Source organism: Oncorhynchus masou, unplaced genomic scaffold (genome assembly GCF_036934945.1).
Source record: "Oncorhynchus masou masou isolate Uvic2021 unplaced genomic scaffold, UVic_Omas_1.1 unplaced_scaffold_1450, whole genome shotgun sequence".
NCBI lineage: Eukaryota > Metazoa > Chordata > Actinopteri > Salmoniformes > Salmonidae > Oncorhynchus > Oncorhynchus masou.
Genome location: NW_027004476.1, coordinates 38,649 through 65,754, shown reverse-complemented (window position 1 = coordinate 65,754; position 27,106 = coordinate 38,649). Strand labels below are relative to the sequence as shown.

The window sequence follows — 27,106 nt, the reverse complement described above, 5'->3', positions numbered from 1 at the left end:
CATAACCATTCAGATGGTGGTAGACTATAGCAGTTATTAATTCAGACCCATAACCATTCAGACCCATAACCATTCAGATGGTGGTAGACTATAGCAGTTATTAATTCAGACCCATAACCTTTCAGATGGTGGTAGACTATAGCAGTTATTAATTCAGACCCAGAACCATTCAGACCCATAACCATTCAGTCCCATAACCATTCAGACCCATAACCATTCAGATGTTGGTAGACTATAGCAGTTATTAATTCAGACCCATAACCATTCAGATGGTGGTAGACTATAGCAGTTATTAATTCAGACCCATAACCATTCAGATGGTGGTAGACTATAGCAGTTATTAACTCAGACCCATAACCATTCAGACCCATAACCATTCAGATGGTGGTAGACTATAGCAGTTATTAATTCAGACCCATAACCATTCAGATGGTGGTAGACTATAGCAGTTATTAATTCAGACCCATAACCATTCAGATGGTGGTAGACTATAGCAGTTATTAATTCAGACCCATAACCATTCAGATGGTGGTAGACTACTTATTAATTCAGACCCATAACCATTATTAATTCAGACCCATAACCATTCAGATGGTGGTAGACTATAGAAGTTATTAATTCAGACCCATAACCATTCAGATGGTGGTAGACTATAGCAGTTATTAATTCAGACCCATAACCATTCAGACCCATAACCATTCAGATGGTGGTAGACTATAGCAGTTATTAATTCAGACCCATAACCATTCAGACCCATAACCATTCAGATGGTGGTAGACTATAGCAGTTATTAATTCAGACCCATAACCATTCAGATGGTGGTAGACTATAGCAGTTATTAATTCAGACCCATAACCATTCAGATGGTGGTAGACTATAGCAGTTATTAATTCAGACCCATAACCATTCAGATGGTGGTAGACTATAGCAATTATTAATTCAGACCCATAACCATTCAGATGGTGGTAGACTATAGCAGTTATTAATTCAGACCCATAACCATTCAGATGGTGGTAGACTATAGCAGTTATTAATTCAGACCCATAACCATTCAGATGGTGGTAGACTATAGCAGTTATTAATTCAGACCCATAACCATTCAGATGGTGGTAGACTAATAGACATTATTAATTCAGACCCATAACCATTCAGATGGTGGTAGACTATAGCAGTTATTAATTCAGACCCATAACCATTCAGACCCATAACCATTCAGATGGTGGTAGACTATAGCAGTTATTAATTCAGACCCATAACCATTCAGATGGTGGTAGACTATAGCAGTTATTAATTCAGACCCATAACCATTCAGATGGTGGTAGACTATAGCAGTTATTAATTCAGACCCATAACCATTCAGATTCAGATGGTGGTAGACTATAGCAGTTATTAATTCAGACCCATAACCATTCAGACCCATAACCATTCAGATGGTGGTAGACTATAGCAGTTATTAATTCAGACCCATAACCATTCAGACCCATAACCATTCAGATGGTGGTAGACTATAGCAGTTATTAATTCAGACCCATAACCATTCAGATGGTGGTAGACTATAGCAGTTATTAATTCAGACCCATAACCATTCAGACCCATAACCATTCAGATGGTGGTAGACTATAGCAGTTATTAATTCAGACCCATAACCATTCAGACCCATAACCATTCAGACCCATGATGTGGTAGACTATAGCAGTTATTAATTCAGACCCATAACCATTCAGACCCATAACCATTCAGATGGTGGTAGACTATAGCAGTTATTAATTCAGACCCATAACCATTCAGATGGTGGTAGACTATAGCAGTTATTAATTCAGACCCATAACCATTCAGATGGTGGTAGACTATAGCTTATAGACATAACCATTCATTACAGACCCATAACCATTCAGATGGTGGTAGACTATAGCAGTTATTAATTCAGACCCATAACCATTCAGATGGTGGTAGACTATAGCAGTTATTAGATTAATTCAGACCCATAACCATTCAGATGGTGGTAGACTATAGCAGTTATTAATTCAGACCCATAACCATTCAGACCCATAACCATTCAGATGGTGGTAGACTATAGCAGTTATTAATTCAGACCCATAACCATTCAGATGGTGGTAGACTATAGCAGTTATTAATTCAGACCCATAACCATTCAGACCCATAACCATTCAGATGGTGGTAGACTATAGCAGTTATTAATTCAGACCCATAACCTTTCAGATGGTGGTAGACTATAGCAGTTATTAATTCAGACCCAGAACCATTCAGACCCATAGACTATTCAGTTATTAATTCAGACATAACCATTCAGACCCATAACCATTCAGATGTTGGTAGACTATAGCAGTTATTAATTCAGACCCATAACCATTCAGATGGTGGTAGACTATAGCAGTTATTAACTCAGACCCATAACCATTCAGACCCATAACCATTCAGATGGTGGTAGACTATAGCAGTTATTAATTCAGACCCATAACCATTCAGATGGTGGTAGACTATAGCAGTTATTAACTCAGACCCATAACCATTCAGACCCATAACCATTCAGATGGTGGTAGACTATAGCAGTTATTAACTCAGACCTATAACCATTCAGACCCATAACCATTCAGATGGTGGTAGACTATAGCAGTTATTAATTCAGACCCATAACCATTCAGATGGTGGTAGACTATAGCAGTTATTAATTCAGACCCATAACCATTCAGATGGTGGTAGACTATAGCAGTTATTAATTCAGACCCATAACCATTCAGATGGTGGTAGACTATAGCAGTTATTAATTCAGACCCATAACCATTCAGATGGTGGTAGACTATAGCAGTTATTAATTCAGACCCATAACCATTCAGATGGTGGTAGACTATAACCATTCAGATGTTATTAATTCAGACCCATAACCATTCAGACCCATAACCATTCAGATGGTGGTAGACTATAGCAGTTATTAATTCAGACCCATAACCATTCAGATGGTGGTAGACTATAGCAGTTATTAATTCAGACCCATAACCATTCAGATGGTGGTAGACTATAGCACAGACCCATAGACCATTCAGTCCAGTAACCATTCAGACCCATAACCATTCAGATGGTGGTAGACTATAGCAGTTATTAATTCAGACCCATAACCATTCAGATGGTGGTAGACTATAGCAGTTATTAACCATTCAGACCCATAACCATTCAGATGGTGGTAGACTATAGCAGTTATTAATTCAGACCCATAACCATTCAGATGGTGGTAGACTATAGCAGTTATTAATTCAGACCCATAACCATTCAGATGGTGGTAGACTATAGCAGTTATTAACTCAGACCCAACCATTCAGACCCATAACCATTCAGATGGTGGTAGACTATAGATGGTGGTAGACAGTTATTAATTCAGACCCATAACCATTCAGATGGTGGTAGACTATAGCAGTTATTAATTCAGACCCATAACCATTCAGATGGTGACCCATAACCATTCAGATGGTGGTAGACTATAGCAGTTATTAATTCAGTAGACTATAGCAGTTATTAATTCAGACCCATAACCATTCAGATGGTGGTAGACTATTCAGATGGTGGTAGACAGTTATTAATTCAGACCCATAACCATTCAGATGGTGGTAGACTATAGCAGTTATTAATTCAGACCCATAACCATTCAGATGGTGGTAGACTATAGCAGTTATTAATTCAGACCCATAACCATTCAGACCCATAACCATTCAGATGGTGGTAGACTATAGCAGTTATTAATTCAGACCCATAACCATTCAGATGGTGGTAGACTATAGCAGTTATTAATTCAGACCCATAACCATTCAGATGGTGGTAGACTATAGCAGTTATTAATTCAGACCCATAACCATTCAGATGGTGGTAGACTATAGCAGTTATTAATTCAGACCCATAACCATTCAGATGGTGGTAACTATTCAGTTATTAATTAGACCCATAACCATTATTAATTCAGACCCATAACCATTCAGATGGTGGTAGACTATAGCAGTTATTAATTCAGACCCCATAACCATTCAGATGGTGGTAGACTATAGCAGTTATTAACTCAGACCCATAACCATTCAGACCCATAACCATTCAGATGGTATAGCAGTTATAGCAGTTATTAACTCAGACCTAACCATTCAGACCCATAACCATTCAGATGGTGGTAGACTATAGCAGTTATTAATTCAGACCCATAACCATTCAGACCCATAACCATTCAGATGGTGGTAGACTATAGCAGTTATTAATTCAGACCCATAACCATTCAGATGGTGGTAGACTATAGCAGTTATTAATTCAGACCCATAACCATTCAGACCCATAACCATTCAGATGGTAGACTATAGCAGTTATTACCATTCAGACCCATAACCATTCAGATGGTGGTAGACTATAGCAGTTATTAATTCAGACCCATAACCATTCAGATGGTGGTAGACTATAGCAGTTATTAATTCAGACCCATAACCATTCAGATGGTGGTAGACTATAGCAGTTATTAATTCAGACCCATAACCATTCAGATGGTGGTAGACTATAGCCATTCAGACCCATAACCATTCAGATGGTGGTAGACTATAGCAGTTATTAATTCAGACCCATAACCATTCAGACCCATAACCATTCAGATGGTGGTAGACTATAGCAGTTATTAATTCAGACCCATAACCATTCAGACCCATAACCATTCAGATGGTGGTAGACTATAGCAGTTATTAATTCAGACCCATAACCATTCAGATGGTGGTAGACTATAGCAGTTATTAATTCAGACCCATAACCATTCAGACCCATAACCATTCAGATGGTGGTAGACTATAGCAGTTATTAATTCAGACCCATAACCATTCAGATGGTGGTAGACTATAGCAGTTATTAATTCAGACCCATAACCATTCAGACCCATAACCATTCAGATGGTGGTAGACTATAGCAGTTATTAATTCAGACCCATAACCATTCAGACCCATAACCATTCAGATGGTGGTAGACTATAGCAGTTATTAATTCAGACCCATAACCATTCAGACCCATAACCATTCAGATGGTGGTAGACTATAGCAGTTATTAATTCAGACCCATAACCATTCAGATGGTGGTAGACTATAGCAGTTATTAATTCAGACCCATAACCATTCAGACCCATAACCATTCAGATGGTGGTAGACTATAGCAGTTATTAATTCAGACCCATAACCATTCAGATGGTGGTAGACTATAGCAGTTATTAATTCAGACCCATAACCATTCAGATGGATGGTTATTAATTCAGACCCATAACCATTCATTAATTCAGACCCATAACCATTCAGATGGTGGTAGACTATAGCAGTTATTAATTCAGACCCATAACCATTCAGACCCATAACCATTCAGATGGTGGTAGACTATAGCAGTTATTAATTCAGACCCATAACCATTCAGATGGTGGTAGACTATAGCAGTTATTAATTCAGACCCATAACCATTCAGATGGTGGTAGACTATAGCAGTTATTAATTCAGACCCATAACCATTCAGATGGTAACCATTCAGATGGTATTAGACTATAGACCCCCATAACCATTCAGATGGTGGTAGACCAGTTATTAATTCAGACCCATAACCATTCAGACCCATAACCATTCAGATGGTGGTAGACTATAGCAGTTATTAACAGACCCATAACCATTCAGATGGTGGTAGACTATAGCAGTTATTAATTCAGACCCATAACCATTCAGATGGTGGTAGACTATAGCAGTTATTATTCAGATGGTGGTAGACTATAGCAGTTATTAATTCAGACCCATAACCATTCAGATGGTGGTAGACTATAGCAGTTATTAACTCAGACCCATAACCATTCAGATGGTGGTAGACTATAGCAGTTATTAACTCAGACCCATAACCATTCAGACCCATTCAGACCCATAACCATTCAGATGGTGGTAGACTATAGCAGTTATTAATTCAGACCCATAACCATTCAGATGGTGGTAGACTATAGCAGTTATTAACTCAGACCCATAACCATTCAGATGGTGGTAGACTATAGCAGTTATTAATTCAGACCCATAACCATTCAGATGGTGGTAGACTATAGCAGTTATTAATTCAGACCCATAACCATTCAGATGGTGGTAGACTATAGCAGTTATTAATTCAGACCCATAACCATTCAGATGGTGGTAGACTATAGCAGTTATTAATTCAGACCCATAAGCATTCAGACCCATAACCATTCAGATGGTGGTAGACTATAGCAGTTATTAATTCAGACCCATAACCTTTCAGATGGTGGTAGACTATAGCAGTTATTAACCATTCAGACCCATAACCATTCAGATGGTGGTAGACTATAGCAGTTATTAATTCAGACCCATAACCATTCAGATGGTGGTAGACTATAGCAGTTATTAATTCAGACCCATAACCATTCAGATGGTGGTAGACTATAGCAGTTATTAACTCAGACCCATAACCATTCAGATGGTGGTAGACTATAGCAGTTATTAATTCAGACCCATAACCATTCAGATGGTGGTAGACTATAGCAGTTATTAACTCAGACCCATAACCATTCAGATGGTGGTAGACTATAGCAGTTATTAACTCAGACCCATAACCATTCAGACCCATAACCATTCAGATGGTGGTAGACTATAGCAGTTATTAACTCAGACCCATAACCATTCAGATGGTGGTAGACTATAGCAGTTATTAACTCAGACCCATAACCATTCAGATGGTGGTAGACTATAGCAGTTATTAATTCAGACCCATAACCATTCAGATGGTGGTAGACTATAGCAGTTATTAACTCAGACCCATAACCATTCAGATGGTGGTAGACTATAGCAGTTATTAATTCAGACCCATAACCATTCAGACCCATAACCATTCAGATGGTGGTAGACTATAGCAGTTATTAATTCAGACCCATAACCATTCAGACCCATAACCATTCAGATGGTGGTAGACTATAGCAGTTATTAATTCAGACCCATAACCATTCAGACCCATAACCATTCAGATGGTGGTAGACTATAGCAGTTATTAATTCAGACCCATAACCATTCAGATGGTGGTAGACTATAGCAGTTATTAATTCAGACCCATAACCATTCAGATGGTGGTAGACTATAGCAGTTATTAATTCAGACCCATAACCATTCAGATGGTGGTAGACTATAGCAGTTATTAATTCAGACCCATAACCATTCAGACCCATAACCATTCAGACCCATAACCATTCAGACCCATAACCATTCAGACCCATAACCATTCAGATGGTGGTAGACTATAGCAGTTATTAATTCAGACCCATAACCATTCAGACCCATAACCATTCAGACCCATAACCATTCAGATGGTGGTAGACTATAGCAGTTATTAATTCAGACCCATAACCATTCAGACCCATAACCATTCAGATGGTGGTAGACTATAGCAGTTATTAATTCAGACCCATAACCAGACCCATAACCATTCAGATGGTGGTAGACTATAGCAGTTATTAATGGTCAGACCCATAACCATTCAGACCCATAACCATTCAGATGGTGGTAGACTATAGCAGTTATTAATTCAGACCCATAACCATTCAGATAACCATTTCAGATGGTGGTAGACTATAGCAGTTATTAATTCAGACCCATAACCATTCAGACCCATGATGGTGGTAGACTATAGCAGTTATTAATTCAGACCCATAACCATTCAGATGGTGGTAGACTATAGCAGTTATTAATTAATTCAGACCCATAACCATTCAGACCCATAACCATTCAGATGGTGGTAGACTATAGCAGTTATTAACTCAGACCCATAACCATTCAGACCCATAACCATTCAGATGGTGGTAGACTATAGCAGTTATTAACTCAGACCCCATAACCATTCAGATGGTGGTAGACTATAGCAGTTATTAACTCAGACCCATAACCATTCAGATGGTGGTAGACTATAGCAGTTATTAATTCAGACCCATAACCATTCAGATGGTGGTAGACTATAGCAGTTATTAATTCAGACCCATAACCATTCAGATGGTGGTAGACTATAGCAGTTATTAATTCAGACCCATAACCATTCAGACCCATAACCATTCAGATGGTGGTAGACCCATAACCATTTCAGACCCATAACCATTCAGACCCATGATGGTGGTAGACTATAGCAGTTATTAATTCAGACCCATAACCATTCAGACCCATAACCATTCAGACCCATAACCATTCAGATGGTGGTAGACTATAGCAGTTATTAATTCAGACCCATAACCATTCAGACCCATAACCATTCAGATGGTGGTAGACTATAGCAGTTATTAATTCAGACCCATAACCATTCAGATGGTGGTAGACTATAGCAGTTATTAATTCAGACCCATAACCATTCAGATGGTGGTAGACCATTCAGACCCATAACCATTCAGATGGTGGTAGACTATAGCAGTTATTAATTCAGACCCATAACCATTCAGACCCATAACCATTCAGATGGTGGTAGACTATAGCAGTTATTAATTCAGACCCATAACCATGGTGGTAGACAGACCAGACCCATAACCATTCAGATGGTGGTAGACTATAGCAGTTATTAACTTCAGACCCATAACCATTCAGATGGTGGTAGACTATAGCAGTTATTAACTCAGACCCATAACCATTCAGACCCATAACCATTCAGATGGTGGTAGACTATAGCAGTTATTAACTCAGACCCATAACCATTCAGATGGTGGTAGACTATATTATTAATTCAGACCCATAACCATTCAGATGGTGGTAGACTATAGCAGTTATTAAACTCAGACCCATAACCATTCAGATGGTGGTAGACTATAGCAGTTATTAATTCAGACCCATAACCATTCAGATGGTGGTAGACTATAGCAGTTATTAATTCAGACCCATAACCATTCAGACCCATAACCATTCAGATGGTGGTAGACTATAGCAGTTATTAATTCAGACCCATAACCATTCAGATGGTGGTAGACTATAGCAGTTATTAATTCAGACCCATAACCATTCAGACCCATAACCATTCAGACCCATAAACATTCAGATGGTGGTAGACTATAGCAGTTATTAATTCAGACCCATAACCATTCAGATGGTGGTAGACTATAGCAGTTATTAATTCAGACAGTTATTAATTCAGACCCCTAACCATTCAGATGGTGGTAGACTATAGCAGTTATTAATTCAGACCCATAACCATTCAGATGGTGGTAGACTATAGCAGTTATTAACTCAGTAAAATTGTCATCAATCTACACACAATACCCCATAATGACAAAGCAAAATCAGGTTCCTAGAAATTTGTGGAAATTTATTACAAATAAATAACTGAAATATTACATTTACATACTCATCCCCAGCTTCTAATTGGCTCATTCACCCCCCCCCCCCAGTCCCCAGTTTGTTAATGAGAATGTGTTCTCAGCTGGTAAAATGAACCTGATCAAACCACCTGGATTCAACGTCGTCACCAGGATATTAATCTGCCAGTTTGTTTTTAACGAGGTTGACTGTGGTTCAGACATTGGATTGTCATTGATGAGAAAAACAGACAACAGCTAGAAACTCCTGAATGGTGAAGATGCACAAAGTGGCTTCACCTTCACCCCAGAAACAGCTCATAGTCCTCCCTGGAGATCTGTGTGCAGTACCTCTGACCCTGACCGCTACCCTGACCGCTACCCTGACCGCTACCCTGGGGACTACCCTGACCGCTACCCTGACCGCTACCCTGGGGGCTACCCTGGGGGCTACCCTGACCGCTACCCTGACCGCTACCCTGGGGGCTACCCTGACCGCTACCCTGACCGCTACCCTGACCGCTACCCTGACCGCTACCTCTGGGGGCTACCCTGACCGCTACCCTGACCGCTACCCTGACATCAGTGCCCCTCTCCCAGGTCTTCCTCATAGATCTGTGTGCAGTACCTCTGGGGGCTACCCTGACCGCTACCCTGACCGCTACCCTGACCGCTACCCTGACCGCTACCCTGACCACTACCCTGACCGCTACCCTGACCGCTACCCTGACCGCTACCCTGACCGCTACCCTGACATCAGTGCCCCTCTCCCAGGTCTTCCTCATAGATCTGTGTGCAGTACCTCTGGGGGCTACCCTGGGGGCTACCCTGACCTCTACCCTGACCGCTACCCTGACCGCTACCCTGACCGCTACCCTGACCGCTACCCTGACATCAGTGCCCATCTCCCAGGTCTTCCTCATAGAATATCAGGGTGCTTTCATCCAGCTTCCCTGACATCAGAGTCTTGGTCATCTCTCCTCTGTCTGTGTTCAACATGTGTTCAAGAACTGTTGTAGGGGTGTAGAAATTATGTGGAAGATATATATATATATATATATATATATATATATATATATATATATATATTAAACTACATTCATCCAAAAATCTGTGAATAGATGCTGCAGGCCCTGTTCCGTACAGCACCTCTCAGTATTACAATAATCAACATGTGTTCACCCTCATGCCGTTATTAAGAGACTAAATATAAATAGTTAGTCCTGGATACCAATGTTCTAGATTAATGTATTGAGGTAAACAGGCCAGAGATGGTGGAACCCAGTGTTCTAGTATTAATGTATTGAGGTAAACAGGTCAGAGATGGTGGAACCCAGTGTTCTAGTATTAATGGGGGCTACCCTGGGGGCTACCCTGACCGCTACCCTGACCGCTACCCTGGGGGCTACCCTGACCGCTACCCTGACCGCTACCCTGACCGCTACCTCTGACCGCTACCTCTGACCGCTACCCTGACCGCTACCTCTGGGGGCTACCCTGACCGCTACCCTGACCGCTACCCTGACCGCTACCCTGACCGCTACCTCTGGGGGCTACCCTGACCGCTACCCTGACCGCTACCCTGACCGCTACCTCTGGGGGCTACCCTGACCGCTACCCTGACCGCTACCCTGACCGCTACCCTGACCGCTACCCTGGGGGCTACCCTGACCGCTACCCTGACCGCTACCCTGACCGCTACCCTGACTGCCTGACCGCTACCCTGACTGCCTGACCGCTACCCTGACCGCTACCCTGACCGCTACCCTGACCGCTACCCTGACATCAGTGCCCCTCTCCCAGGTCTTCCTCATAGATCTGTGTGCAGTACCTCTGGGGGCTACCCTGACCGCTACCCTGACCGCTACCCTGACCGCTACCCTGACCGCTACCCTGACCGCTACCCTGACCGCTACCCTGACATCAGTGCCCCTCTCCCAGGTCTTCCTCATAGAATATAAGGGTGCTTTCATCCAGCTTCCCTGACATCAGAGTCTTGGTCATCTGTCTGTGTTCAACATGTGTTCAAGAACTGTTGTAGGGGTGTAGAAATTATGTGGAAGATATATATATATATATATATATTAAACTACATTCATCCAAAAATCTGTGAATAGATGCTGCAGGCCCTGTTCCGTACAGCACCTCTCAGTATTACAATAATCAACATGTGTTCACCCTCATGCCGTTATTAAGAGACTAAATATAAATAGTTAGTCCTGGATACCAATGTTCTAGATTAATGTATTGAGGTAAACAGGCCAGAGATGGTGGAACCCAGTGTTCTAGTATTAATGTATTGAGGTAAACAGGTCAGAGATGGTGGAACCCAGTGTTCTAGTATTAATGGGGGCTACCCTGGGGGCTACCCTGACCGCTACCCTGACCGCTACCCTGGGGGCTACCCTGACCGCTACCCTGACCGCTACCCTGACCGCTACCCTGACCGCTACCTCTGACCGCTACCTCTGACCGCTACCCTGACCGCTACCTCTGGGGGCTACCCTGACCGCTACCCTGACCGCTACCCTGACCGCTACCTCTGGGGGCTACCCTGACCGCTACCCTGACCGCTACCCTGACCGCTACCTCTGGGGGCTACCCTGACCGCTACCCTGACCGCTACCCTGACCGCTACCCTGGGGGCTACCCTGACCGCTACCCTGACCGCTACCCTGACCGCTACCCTGGGGGCTACCCTGACCGCTACCCTGACCGCTACCCTGACTGCCTGACCGCTACCCTGACTGCCTGACCGCTACCCTGACCGCTACCCTGACCGCTACCCTGACCGCTACCTCTGGGGGCTACCCTGACCGCTACCCTGACCGCTACCTCTGGGGGCTACCCTGACCGCTACCCTGACCGCTACCCTGACATCAGTGCCCCTCTCTCAGGTCTTCCTCATAGATCTGTGTGCAGTACCTCTGGGGGCTACCCTGACCGCTACCCTGACCGCTACCCTGACCGCTACCCTGACCGCTACCCTGACCGCTACCCTGACCCCTACCCTGACCGCTACCCTGACATCAGTGCCCCTCTCTCAGGTCTTCCTCATAGATCTGTGTGCAGTACCTCTGGGGGCTACCCTGACCGCTACCCTGACCGCTACCCTGACCGCTACCCTGACCCCTACCCTGACCGCTACCCTGACCGCTACCCTGACCGCTACCCTGACATCAGTGCCCCTCTCTCAGGTCTTCCTCATAGATCTGTGTGCAGTACCTCTGGGGGCTACCCTGACCGCTACCCTGACCGCTACCCTGACTGCCTGACCGCTACCCTGACCCCTACCCTGACCGCTACCCTGACCGCTACCCTGACCGCTACCCTGACCGCTACCTCTGGGGGCTACCCTGACCGCTACCCTGACCGCTACCCTGACCCCTACCCTGACCGCTACCCTGACCGCTACCCTGACCGCTACCCTGACCGCTACCCTGACATCAGTGCCCCTCTCCCAGGTCTTCCTCATAGATCTGTGTGCAGTACCTCTGGGGGCTACCCTGACCGCTACCCTGACCGCTACCCTGACCGCTACCCTGACCGCTACCCCGACCGCTACCCCGACCGCTACCCTGACCGCTACCCTGACATCAGTGCCCCTCTCCCAGGTCTTCCTCATAGATCTGTGTGCAGTACCTCTGGGGGCTACCCTGAGGGCTACCCTGACCCCTACCCTGACCGCTACCCTGACCGCTACCCTGACCGCTACCCTGACCGCTACCCTGACATCAGTGCCCCTCTCCCAGGTCTTCCTCATAGAATATAAGGGTGCTTTCATCCAGCTTCCCTGACATCAGAGTCTTGGTCATCTGTCTGTGTTCAACATGTGTTCAAGAACTGTTGTAGGGGTGTAGAAATTATGTGGAAGATATATATATATATATATATATTAAACTACATTCATCCAAAAATCTGTGAATAGATGCTGCAGGCCCTGTTCCATACAGCACCTCCCAGTATTACAATAATCAACATGTGTTCACCCTCATGCCGTTATTAAGAGACTAAATATAAATAGTTAGTCCTGGATACCAATGTTCTAGATTAATGTATTGAGGTAAACAGGTCAGAGATAGTGGAACCCAGTGTTCTAGTATTAGAGAGACTAGAAGAATGTTGTCAGACTATAATAGATGTTGTTAGAGACTAGAAGAGATGTTAGAGACTAGAAGAGATGTTGTTAGAGACTATAGATTAGAAGAGATGTTGTTAGAGACTAGAATAGATGTTGTTTGAGACTATAGATTAGAAGAGATGTTGTTAGAGACTAGAAGAGATGTTGTTATAGACTAGAAGAGATGTTGTTATAGACTATAGACTAGAAGAGATGTTGTTAGAGACTATAGACTAGAAGAGATGTTAGAGACTAGTCCTCTTGGTCTAATGGTGTGATGAGGTAGCCGTGCCATGTGATTTCACATTGTCCTCTTGGTCTGATGAGGCAGCCGTGCCATGTGAATTCACATTGACCTCTTGGTCTGATGAGGCAGCCGTGCCATGTGAATTCACATTGTCCTCTTGGTCTGATGAGGCAGCCGTGCCATGTGAATTCACATTGACCTCTTGGTCTGATGAGGCAGCCGTGCCATGTGAATTCACATTGACCTCTTGGTCTGATGAGGCAGCCGTGCCATGTGAATTCACATTGACCTCTTGGTCTGATGGTCTGATGAGGCAGCCGTGCCATGTGAATTCACATTGACCTCTTGGTCTGATGGTCTGATGAGGCAGCCGTGCCATGTGAATTCACATTGACCTCTTGGTCTGATGGTCTGATGAGGCAGCCGTGCCATGTGAATTCACATTGACCTCTTGGTCTGATGGTCTGATGAGGCAGCCGTGCCATGTGAATTCACATTGACCTCTTGGTCTGATGAAGCAGCCGTGCCATGTGAATTCACATTGACCTCTTGGTCTGATGGTCAAGGCGCTCGGTTTCTCCAACGTGGGACACCCTGGTTCAGACCCACCCGTTGCAATCACACAGACGGCATTATTTAAAACAAGAGAGTTTTAATTGAAATGATAAAAAAAGGTACAAACAAAACAAGATTCATCGGGTTGAAAGCAATGACATGTTCAACAGCAGAAAAAGGCTCCCATCCCACCCTTCGCTCTCCCACAGCCCTCTTCATTGTAAATGAGGTACAATAGCACTTAATAATGGCCACCGTGTGTACTAAACAGCTGGAATGGTAACAATAACCTTGCCCAATCACAAAGACACCCCTATACGGGGAGTAGAGGCTAGAGAGTAGTGGGCAGAGAGTAGGGGGCAGAGAGACTAGGGAGTAGGGGGGTAGAGAGTAGGGGCTAGAGAGTAGGGAGTAGGGGGGCAGAGAGTAGGGGCTAGAAAGTAGGGGGTAGAGAGTAGGGGCTAGAGAGTAGGGGGCTAGAGAGTAGGGGCTAGAGAGTAGGGGGCTAGAGAGTAGGGGGTAGAGAGTAGGGGGTAGAGAGTAGGGGGCAGAGAGTAGGGAGTAGGGGGCAGAGAGTAGTGGGCTAGAGAGTGGGGGGGTAGAGAGTAGGGGTAGAGAGTAGGGGGTGTATTTGAGATTAGACACTCCAGGGTAATGAAGCACACAGGTGGAGTAGATGAGCCCTGATGTCCCATAGAAAATAACTGATGATCCAGAACAGAACGACCAGGCCAGGCGAGACGATCCCCACAGCAAAACAGCCAGGCGATCCAGACCTGACCAGACGAGCCAGAGTAGAACAGGCAGGCGATGATCCTGACGATTCAGCCCGAGCAGCCTCGGCAGCCACAGTGGGTGCACTCTATAATCCTCCCCTGTAGAGAGGGAGAGAGAGAGACAGAGACATAGAGAGAGAGGGGGGGAGAGAGAGACAGAGACATAGAGAGAGAGACAGAGAGAGACAGAGAGAGACAGAGAGGGAGAGACAGAGAGAGAGAGGGAGAGACAGAGAGAGAGAGGGAGAGACAGAGAGAGAGAGGGAGAGACAGAGAGAGAGAGGGAGAGACAGAGAGAGAGAGAGGGAGAGACAGAGAGAGAGAGAGGGAGAGACAGAGACAGAGAGACAGAGAGAGAGAAAGACAGACAGAGAGAAAGAGACAGAGAGAAAGAGACAGAGAGAGACAGAGGGGTTAACCAACTCGCAACTGAAATCGGAAAGGAACAAACGTGAATTTGTCCAATAAGGAACCATCGTTTTCGTTGCAAAATGTTTTGCTATGGTGTGCACTAATGAACACACCTCAGGTGTGTGTGAGATATAAAATGACTATATTGTTGTAGCAATATAGTGTAGTAGTAATATAGTATAGTAGTATTATAATGTAGGAGTATTAGAGTGTAGAATTATTGTAGTGTAGTAGTATTATAGTGGTATTATAGTGTAGTAGTAATATAATGTAGGAGTATTATAGTGTAGTAGTATTATAGTGTAGTAGTAATATAATGTAGTGGTATTATAGTATTATAGTGTAGTAGTACTATTGTAGAGCAGTAGTAATATAGTATAGTAGTATTATAATGTAGGAGTATTAGAGTGTAGTGGTATTATAGTGTAGTGGTATTATAGTGTAGTAGAATTATAGTGCAGTAGTATTATAGTGTAGTAGTATTATAGTGCAGTAGTATTATAGTGTAGTGGTATTATAGTGTAGTGGTATTATAGTGTAGTGGTATTATAGTGTAGTAGTATTATAGTGCAGTGGTATTATAGTGCAGTAGTATTATAGTGTAGTAGTATTATAGTGTAGTGGTATTATAGTGTAGTAGTATTATAGTGCAGTAGTATTATAGTGTAGTGGTATTATAGTGTAGTGGTATTATAGTGTAGTGGTATTATAGTGTAGTGGTATTATAGTGTAGTAGTATTATAGTGCAGTGGTATTATAGTGTAGTAGTATTATAGTGTAGTGGTATTATAGTGTAGTAGTATTATAGTGCAGTGGTATTATAGTGTAGTGGTATTATAGTGTAGTAGTATTATAGTGTAGTGGTATTATAGTGTAGTAGTATTATAGTGCAGTAGTATTATAGTGTAGTAGTATTATAGTGTAGTAGTATTATAGTGTAGTGGTATTATAGTGTAGTAGTAATATAGTGTAGTAGTAATATAGTGTAGTAGTATTATAGTGCAGTAGTATTATAGTGTAGTGGTATTATAGTGTAGTAGTATTATAATGTAGGAGTATTAGAGTGTAGTGGTATTATAGTGTAGTAGTATTATAGTGTAGTAGTATTATAGTGTAGTAGTATTATAGTGTAGTAGTATTATAGTGTAGTGGTATTATAGTGTAGTGGTATTATAATGTAGGAGTATTATAGTGTAGTGGTATTATAGTGTAGTAGTATTATAGTGTAGTGGTATTATAGTGTAGTAGTATTATAGTGCAGTAGTATTATAGTGTAGTGGTATTATAGTGTAGTAGTATTATAATGTAGGAGTATTAGAGTGTAGTGGTATTATAGTGCAGTGGTATTATAGTGCAGTAGTATTATAGTGTAGTGGTATTATAGTGCAGTGGTATTATAGTGTAGTAGTAATATAGTATAGTAGTATTATAATGTAGGAGTATTAGAGTGTAGTAGCAATAGTGTAGTAGTAATATAGTATAGTAGTATTATAATGTAGGAGGAGTATTAGAGTGTAGTATTATTGTAGTGCAGTAGTATTATAGTGCAGTAGCATTATAGTATTATAGTGCAGTAGTATTATAGTGTAGTAGCAATAGTGTAGTAGTAATATAGTATAGTAGTATTATAATGTAGGAGTATTAGAGTGTAGTGGTATTATAGTGTAGTAGTAATATAGTGTAGTAGTATTATAATGTAGGAGTATTAGAGTGTAGTAGCAATAGTGTAGTAGTAATATAGTATAGTAGTATTATAATGTAGGAGGAGTATTAGAGTGTAGTATTATTGTAGTGCAGTAGTATTATAGTGCAGTAGCATTATAGTATTATAGTGCAGTAGTATTAGTGCAGTAGTATTATAGTGCAGTAGTATTATAGTGCAGTAGTATTATAGTGCAGTAGCATTATAGTATTATAGTGCAGTAGTATTATAGTGCAGTAGTATTATAGTGTAGTAGTATTATAGTGTAGTAGTGATGTGTTATAGTGCAGTAGTATTATAGTGTAGTAGTAATATAGTATAGTAGTATTATAATGTGGGAGTATTAGAGCGTAGTATTAGTGTAATGCAGTAGTATTAGAGTGCAGTAGTATTATAGTGTAGTAGTGATGTGTTATAGTGCAGTAGTATTATAGTATTATAGTGTAGTAGTAATATAGTATAGTAGTATTATAATGTAGGAGTATTAGAGTGCAGTGGTATTATAGTGTAGCAGTATTATAGTGCAGTAGTATTATAGTGCAGTAATAATATAATGTAGGAGTATTATAGTATTATAGTGCAGTAGTATTATAGTGTAGTAGTACTACAGTGTAGTATTATATTGTAGTAGTATTATAGTGCAGTAGTATTATAGTGCAGTAGCATTATAGTGCAGTAGCATTATAGTGCAGTAGCATTATAGTATTATAGTGCAGTAGTATTATAGTGCAGTAGTATTATAGTATTATAGTGTAGTAGTATTATAGTGTAGTAGTGATGTGTTATAGTGCAGTAGTATTATAGTGTAGTAGTAATATAGTATAGTAGCATTATAATGTGGGAGTATTAGAGTGTAGTATTAGTGTAATGCAGTAGTATTATAGTGTAGTAGTATTATAGTGCAGTAGTATTATAGTGTAGTAGTGATGTGTTATAGTGCAGTAGTATTATAGTATTATAGTGTAGTAGTAGTATAGTAGTATTATAATGTAGGAGTATTAGAGTGCAGTGGTAATATAGTGTAGTAGTAATATAGTATAGTAGTATTAGAGTGCAGTGGTATTATAGTGTAGTAGTATTATAGTGCAGTAGTATTATAGTGTAGTGGTATTATAGCATTATAGTGTAGTAGTATTATAGTGTAGTAGTGATGTGTTAGTGCAGTGGTATTATAGTGCAGTAGTATTATAGTATTATAGTGTAGTAGTATTATAGTATTATAGTGTAGTAGTATTATAATGTAGTAGTATTATAGTGCAGTAGTATAGTGCAGTAGAATTATAGTGTAGTGGTATTATAGTGTAGTGGTATTATAGTATTATAGTGTAGTAGAATTATAGTGTAGTGGTATTATAGTGTAGTAGTATTATAGTGCAGTAGTATTATAGTATTATAGTGCAGTAGTATTATAGTGCAGTGGTATTATAGTGTAGTGGTATTATAGTGTAGTGGTATTATAGTGTAGTAGTATTATAGTGCAGTAGTATTATAGTGTAGTGGTATTATAGTGTAGTGGTATTATAGTGTAGTGGTATTATAGTGCAGTGGTATTATAGTGTAGTAGTATTATAGTGCAGTAATATTATAGTATTATAGTGCAGTAGTATTATAGTGCAGTGGTATTATAGTGTAGTGGTATTATAGTGTAGTGGTATTATAGTGTAGTAGTATTATAGTGCAGTAGTATTATAGTGTAGTGGTATTATAGTGTAGTGGTATTATAGTATTATAGTGTAGTAGAATTATAGTGTAGTGGTATTATAGTGTAGTAGTATTATAGTGCAGTAGTATTATAGTATTATAGTGCAGTAGTATTATAGTGCAGTGGTATTATAGTGCAGTGGTATTATAGTGTAGTGGTATTATAGTGTAGTAGTATTATAGTGTAGTAGTATTATAGTGCAGTGGTATTATAGTGTAGTGGTATTATAGTGTAGTGGTATTATAGTGTAGTAGTATTATAGTGCAGTAATATTATAGTATTATAGTGCAGTAGTATTATAGTGCAGTGGTATTATAGTGTAGTGGTATTATAGTGTAGTGGTATTATAGTGTAGTAGTATTATAGTGTAGTAGTATTATAGTGTAGTGGTATTATAGTGTAGTAGTATTATAGTGTAGTAGAATTATAGTGCAGTAGAATTATAGTGCAGTAGTATTATAGTTCAGTAGTATTATAGTGCAGTAGTATTATAGTGTAGTGGTATTATAGTGCAGTGGTATTATAGTGTAGTAGTATTATAGTGTAGTGGTATTAAAGTGTAGTAGTATTATAGTGTAGTAGTACTACAGTGCAATAGTATTATAGTGTAGTAGTATTATAGTGCAGTAGTATTATAGTATTATAGTGCAGTAGTATTACAGTATTATAATGCCGTAGTATTATAGTATTATAGTGCAGTAGTACTACAGTGTAGCAGTATTATAGTATTATAGTGTATTAGGATTATAGTGTAGTAGTATTATAGTGTAGTAGTATTATAGAGCAGTAGTATTACAGTGTAGTAGTACTACAGTGTAGTATTATAGTGTAGTAGTATTATAGTGTAGTAGTATTATAGTGCAGTAGTATTATAGTGCAGTAGTACTACAGTGTAGCAGTATTATAGTATAGTAGTATTATAGTGTAGTAGTATTATAGTGTAGTGGTATTATAGTGCAGTAGTATAGTATTATAGTGTAGTATAGTATTATAGTGTAGTAGTATTATGGTACAGTAGTATTATAGTGCAGTAGTATTATATTGCAGTAGTATAGTATTATAGTGTAGTAGTATTATAGTGTAGTGGTATTATAGTGCAGCAGTATTATAGTGTAGTAGTATTATAGTGCAGCAGTATTATAGTGTAGTAGTATTATAGTGTAGTAGTATTATAGTGTGGTAGTACTACAGTGCAGTAGTATTATAGTGTAGTGGTATTATAGTGTAGTAGTATTATAGTGTAGTAGTATTATAGTATTATAGTGCAGTAGTATTATAGTGCAGTGGTATTATAGTGTAGTAGTATTATAGTGTAGTAGTATTATAGTGTAGTAGTATTATAGTGCAGTAGTATTACAGTGCAGTAGTATTATAGTGCAGTAGTATTATAGTGCAGTAGTATTATAGTGTAGTGGTATTATAGTGCAGTAGTATTATAGTGTAGTGGTATTATAGTGTAGTAGTATTATTACATTTACATTTAAGTCATTTAGCTAGTGTAGTAGTATTATAGTGTAGTAGTATATTGTATAGCAGTTTGCTCTTGAACTGATATGGTATAGTATTGTGTAGTAGTACTATAGTATTGTGTTGCAGTACTCACCACCTCCAGCTTGCTCTTGGGGACTCTACAGATGTACAGTGTAATGATATGGTATACTAGTGTAGTAGTACTATAGTATTGTGTAGTAGTACTATAGTATTGTGTAGTAGTACTATAGTATTGTGTTGCAGTACTCACCACCTCCAGCTTGCTCTTGGGAACTCTACAGATGTACAGTGTATTGATATGGTAGTGTAGTATTACTATAGTATTGTGTAGTAGTACTCACCACCTCCAGTTTGCTCTTGGGAACTCTACAGATGTACAGTGTATTGATATGGTAGTGTAGTAGTACTATAGTATTGTGTAGTAGTACTCACCACCTCCAATTTGCTCTTGGGAACTCTACAGATGTACAGTGTATTGATATGGTAGTGTAGTAGTACTATAGTATTGTGTAGTAGTACTCACCACCTCCAGTTTGCTCTTGGGAACTCTACAGATGTACAGTGTATGATATGGTAGTGTAGTAGTACTATAGTAGTACTATAGTATTGTGTAGTTGTACTCACCACCTCCAGTTTGCTCTTGGGGACTCTACAGATGTACAGTGTATTGATATGGTAGTGTAGTAGTACTATAGTAGTACTATAGTATTGTGTAGTAGTACTCACCACCTCCAGCTTGCTCTTGGGGACTCTACAGATGTACAGTGTATTGATATGGTAGTGTAGTAGTACTATAGTAGTACTATAGTATTGTGTAGTTGTACTCACCACCTCCAGTTTGCTCTTGGGGACTCTACAGATGCACAGTGTATTGATATGGTAGTGTAGTAGTACTATAGTATTGTGTAGTAGTACTCACCACCTCCAGTTTGCTCTTGGGAACTCTACAGATGTACAGTGTATTGATATGGTAGTGTAGTAGTACTATAGTATTGTGTAGTAGTACTCACCACCTCCAGTTTGCTCTTGGGAACTCTACAGATGTACAGTGTATTGATATGGTAGTGTAGTAGTACTATAGTAGTACTATAGTATTGTGTAGTTGTACTCACCACCTCCAGTTTGCTCTTGGGGACTCTACAGATGTACAGTGTATTGATATGGTAGTGTAGTAGTACTATAGTAGTACTATAGTATTGTGTAGTAGTACTATAGTATTGTGTAGTTGTACTCACCACCTCCAGCTTGCTCTTGGGAACTCTACAGATGTACAGTGTATTGATATGGTAGTGTAGTAGTACTATAGTAGTACTATAGTATTGTGTAGTTGTACTCACCACCTCCAGCTTGCTCTTGGGAACTCTACAGATGTACAGTGTATTGATATGGTAGTGTAGTAGAACTATAGTAGTACTATAGTATTGTGTAGTAGTACTCACCACCTCCAGTTTGCTCTTGGGAACTCTACAGATGTACAGTGTATTGATATGGTATAGTATTGTGTTGCAGTACTCACCACCTCCAGCTTGCTCTTGGGGACTCTACAGATGCACAGTGTATTGATATGGTAGTGTAGTAGAACTATAGTAGTACTATAGTATTGTGTAGTAGTACTCACCACCTCCAGCTTGCTCTTGGGAACTCTACAGATGCAGTTGGTTCCAAAGTTGGTGTCTCGTGTCTGGATGCAGCGAAGGCAGCACAGGTTCTCGTATCCCTGTTTCTTCCACTTAGCGATCAGGTTCTTATCAGCATAACTCTCCTTTATACAATAGTCATACAGCTCTATATACACACACACACACAGACACACACACACACACACACACACACACACACACACACACACACACACACACACACAGACACACACACACAGACACACAGACACACAGACACACAGACACACAGACACACAGACACACAGACACACAGACACAGAGCATTACACCTAAAAACCAAACCCAAAAAATAAGCCAACTTAACATTAACCCTGTCCTGGAGGTCACTACAGGAGCCTGTCCTGGAGGTCACTACGGGAGCCTGTCCTGGAGGTCACTACGGGAGCCTGTCCTGGAGGTCACTACGGGAGCCTGTCCTGGAGGTCACTACGGGAGCCTGTCCTGGAGGTCACTACGGGAGCCTGTCCTGGAGGTCACTACAGGAGCCTGTCCTGGAGGTCACTACAGGAGCCTGTCCTGGAGGTCACTACAGGAGCCTGTCCTGGAGGTCACTACAAGAGCCTGTCCTGGAGGTCACTACAGGAGCCTGTCCTGGAGGTCACTACAGGAGCCTGTCCTGGAGGTCACTACAGGAGCCTGTCCTGGAGGTCACGACAGGACCTCTGCTGACGGCCTTCCTCTTATATAACAGTAACATCTACCTCTGCTGACGGCCTTCCTCTTATATAACAGTAATATCTACCTCTGCTGACGGCCTTCCTCTTATATAACAGTAACATCTACCTCTGCTGACGGCCTTCCTCTTATATAACAGTAACATCTACCTCTGCTGACGGCCTTCCTCTTATATAACATCTACCTCTGCTGACGGCCTTCCTCTTATATAACATCTATCTCTGCTGACGGCCTTCCTCTTATATAACAGTAACATCTACCTCTGCTGACGGCCTTCCTCTTATATAACAGTAACATCTACCTCTGCTGACGGCCTTCCTCTTATATAACATCTACCTCTGCTGACGGCCTTCCTCTTATATAACAGTAACATCTACCTCTGCTGACGGCCTTCCTCTTATATAACATCTACCTCTGCTGACGGCCTTCCTCTTATATAACAGTAACATCTACCTCTGCTGACGGCCTTCCTCTTATATAACATCTACCTCTGCTGACGGCCTTCCTCTTATATAACATCTATCTCTGCTGACGGCCTTCCTCTTATATAACATCTATCTCTGCTGACGGCCTTCCTCTTATATAACAGTAACATCTACCTCTGCTGACAGCCTTCCTCTTATATAACAGTAACATCTACCTCTGCTGACGGCCTTCCTCTTATATAACATCTACCTCTGCTGACGGCCTTCCTCTTATATAACATCTACCTCTGCTGACGGCCTTCCTCTTATATAACATCTACCTCTGCTGACGGCCTTCCTCTTATATAACATCTACCTCTGCTGACGGCCTTCCTCTTATATAACATCTACCTCTGCTGACGGCCTTCCTCTTATATAACATCTACCTCTGCTGACGGCCTTCCTCTTATATAACATCTACCTCTGCTGACGGCCTTCCTCTTATATAACATCTACCTCTGCTGACGGCCTTCCTCTTATATAACATCTACCTCTGCTGACGGCCTTCCTCTTATATAACATCTACCTCTGCTGACGGCCTTCCTCTTATATAACATCTACCTCTGCTGACGGCCTTCCTCTTATATAACATCTACCTCTGCTGACGGCCTTCCTCTTATATAACATCTACCTCTGCTGACGGCCTTCCTCTTATATAACATCTACCTCTGCTGACGGCCTTCCTCTTATATAACATCTACCTCTGCTGATGGCCTTCCTCTTGTAGAACAAGTCGAAGATATATCTGCTCCTCTGATGATGCAGTCTGAATATCGGCCACAGGGACTCCACCTTCCGCTTTCCCTCATGAGGCTCCGTCTCGGCTGGAAGGAGACAATCACAGCTCGTCATCAAATACAATACAGGAATTATCCAAGATTCACATTATCCAAGATAACCATTATCCAAGATTCACATTATCCAAGATTCCCATTCATACATCACCTTTATATTGTAGCTAGCTAAGTAGCTACTAGCTGGCTGGTTACATTTACATTTAAGTCATTTAGCAGACGCTCTTATCCAGAGCGACTTACAAATTGGTTGCTAAACTAACTATACTGAACAACAATATAAAATGCAACATGTAAAGTCCCATGTCCCATGACCTGAAATTATTATTATTTTATAAATTCCAGAAATGTTCCATTAATAAAAAAAAATAAAAAAAAATAATTTAAAAAACGTTCAAATTGTGCACAACTTTATTTACCTCCCTGTTAGTGAGCATTTCTCCTTTGCCAAGATAATCCATCCACCTGACAGGTGTGGCATATCAAGAAGCTGATTAAAACAGCATGCTCATTACACAGGTGCACCTTGCGCTGGGGATAATAAAAGGCCACTCTAAAATGTGCAGTTCTGTCACACAACACCACAGGTGTCTCAAGTTGAGGGAGCGTGCAAATTGGCATGCTGACTGCAGGAATGTCCACCCGAGCTGTTTCCAGAGAATTCAATATTCATTCCTCTACCATAAGCCACCTCCGTCATTTTAGAGAATTTGGCAGTGTGTCCAACCAGCTTAACACCCACAAACCAGCCCAGGTCCTCCACATCCGGCTTCTTTACATGTGGGATTGTCTGAGACCAGCCACCCGGAGACTTGATGAAACTGTACGTTTGCACAGCTAAAGAATTTCTCCACAAACTGTCAGAAACTGTCATCTGCGTGCCCGTTGTCCTCACCAGGGTCTCGATCTGACTGCAGTTCGGCTTCGTAACCAACTTCAGTGGGCAAATGCTCATCTTCGACTGGTATGCTGGAGAATTGTGCTCTTCACGGATGAATCCTGGTTTCAACTGTACCGGGCAGATGGCCGACAGCGTGTATGGCATCGTGGGGGCGAGCAGTTTGCTGATGTCAACGTAGTGAACAGAGTGCCCCATGGTGGCAGTGGGGTTATGGTATTTTTTATTTATTTTTACCTTTATTTAACCAGGCAAGTCAGTTAAGAACAAATTTGTACCTTGTCAGCTCGGGGGTTTGAACTCGCAACCTTCCGGTTACTAGTCCAACGCTCTAACCACTAGGCTACCCTGCCGCCCCTGCCGTATGGGCAGGCATAAGCTACATACAACGAACTCAATTGCATTTTATTGATGGCAATTTGAATTCACAGAGATACCCGTGACGAGATCCTGAGGCCCATTGTTGCGCCATTCATTCGCCGCCATCACCTCATGTTTCAGCATGATAATGTACGGCCTCATGTCGCAAGGATCTCTACACAATTCCTGGAAGCTGAACATGTCCCAGTTCCTCCATGGCCTGCATACTCACCAGACATGTCACCCATTGAGCACGTTTGGGATGCTCTGGATTGACAGCATGTTCCAGTTCCCGCCAATATCCAGCAACTTCTCACAGCCATTGAAGAGAAGTGGGACAACATTACAACAGGCCAGAATCAACAGCCTGATCAACTCTATGAGAAGGAGACGTGTCACGTTGCATGAGACAAACGGGTCACACCAGATACTGACTGGCCAACAGATGCACATCTGTATTCCCTGTCATGTGAAATCCACAGATTAGGGCCTAAATAATTTATTTCAATTTCAGAATTTCATTATATATGAACTCCCGCTCAGCCCAGTCAAAACTGTTCGCTGCTCTGGCCCCCCAATGGTGGAACAAACTCCCTCACGACGCCAGGACAGCGGAGTCAATCACCACCTTCCGGAGACACCTGAAACCCCACCTCTTCAAGGAATACCTGGGATAGGATAAGTAATCCTTCTCACCACCCCCCCCCTTAATGATTTAGATGCACTATTGTAAAGTGGCTGTTCCACTGGATGTCAGAAGGTGAATTCACCAATTTGTAAGTCGCTCTGGATAAGAGCGTCTGCTAAATGACTTAAATGTAAATGTAAATGTAACTCAGTAACATTTTTTTTTAAATGTGTTGCATGTTGCGTTTATATTTTTATTCAGTGTAAGTTATAAGTAACTTATAAGCTACCTATATAACGTCAACATTTTGGGTCATTATTTTCGAGGGTATCTGAACAAGAACACACAATAGGAAAAACGAAACGCGAGTAAATAAGTTAACGGCAGACAGCGGTAGGCATCTGGCTGTCACAGCTCGTCATACCATAAAACAGGAATGATCCAAGTCAGATTCATACAACAGCTTGGTAACATAGCTAGCGAAATGAGTACTAGTTGACTGGTTAAATATCCTAAACAAATGTTAACATTGTGTAGACATGATGTTAACGGAGCCTCGTTTAGTACGGACTTAACTAGCTTAGGTGGCTAACATTACCTAGCTAAAATTACCTTCTCTCATTTTTTGGTCTAATTCGTCCAATGTCGGTTCAATCAACTCCCAGCCATCTGGAGGTGGTTTCCTGCTCCTTTTCACTTTCGGCATAGCGTTGAATCAAACGGATTTATTTAACCAAAAACAACAAAACCTTATTTCTCCCCCGTCCTATTTTTGTGTATTGATTTCGTAGGCCTGCTTACCGTCGCTTCTTATTGACGTCACACTTCCAGAGGTCTTTCAGCTCGATCCTCGCACGATATGTACGTCACTCAATTCTATTTCATTCAATTGGGGCTTTTGCCGCGTTCACAACAACCGGGAACTCGAAAATCTCCGACATCAGTGAGTTCAAAACAACAGGGAACTCGGAAATCTCCGACTTCAGTGCGTTCAAAACAACTGGGAACTCGGAAATATCCGACTTCAGTGCTTTCAAAACAACTGGGAACTCGGGAAACCCCAACTTCAGTGCATTCAAAACAACCGAGAACTCGGAAATCTCCGACTTCAGTGCGTTCAAAACAACCGGGAACTCGGAAATCTCCGACTTCAGTGCGTTCAAAACAACTGGGAACTCGGAAATCTCCGACTTCAGTGCGTTCAAAACAACGAGGAGCTCGGGGGGAAAAAAGTGTTCAGATGCTCTTGATCAACTTGTACGACAGTATGTTCCAGTTCCCGCCA

The 27,106-nt window shown here is 41.4% G+C and overlaps 1 protein-coding gene across 1 annotated transcript; it reads right to left on the bottom strand.

Annotated features, from left to right (window-relative positions):
* Nucleotides 1–14,864: 14,864 nt before the first annotated feature.
* On the bottom strand, nt 14,865–26,638 carry LOC135530884 (protein BUD31 homolog). Its single transcript, XM_064959056.1, has 4 exons — nt 26,434–26,638; nt 23,843–23,965; nt 21,939–22,105; nt 14,865–15,113 (listed from the first exon to the last, which is right to left on the bottom strand). The coding sequence occupies exons 1-4, from the start codon at nt 26,525–26,527 to the stop codon at nt 15,063–15,065; spliced, it is 435 nt and encodes a 144-aa protein (XP_064815128.1). The 5' UTR covers nt 26,528–26,638; the 3' UTR covers nt 14,865–15,062.
* Nucleotides 26,639–27,106: the final 468 nt, after the last annotated feature.

Coding starts and splice junctions, on each gene's coding strand:
- LOC135530884 (XM_064959056.1), bottom strand. CDS start 26,527: ATGCCGAAAGTGAAAAGGAGCAGGAAACCACCTCCAGATGGCTGGGAG. Junction 22,106..23,842: donor GAGGAAGGCCATCAGCAGAG/GTAGATGTTATA, acceptor GTGTGTATATAG/AGCTGTATGACTATTGTATA. Junction 15,114..21,938: donor CCAAGAGCAAGCTGGAGGTG/GTGAGTACTACT, acceptor CCCTCTCTACAG/GGGAGGATTATAGAGTGCAC.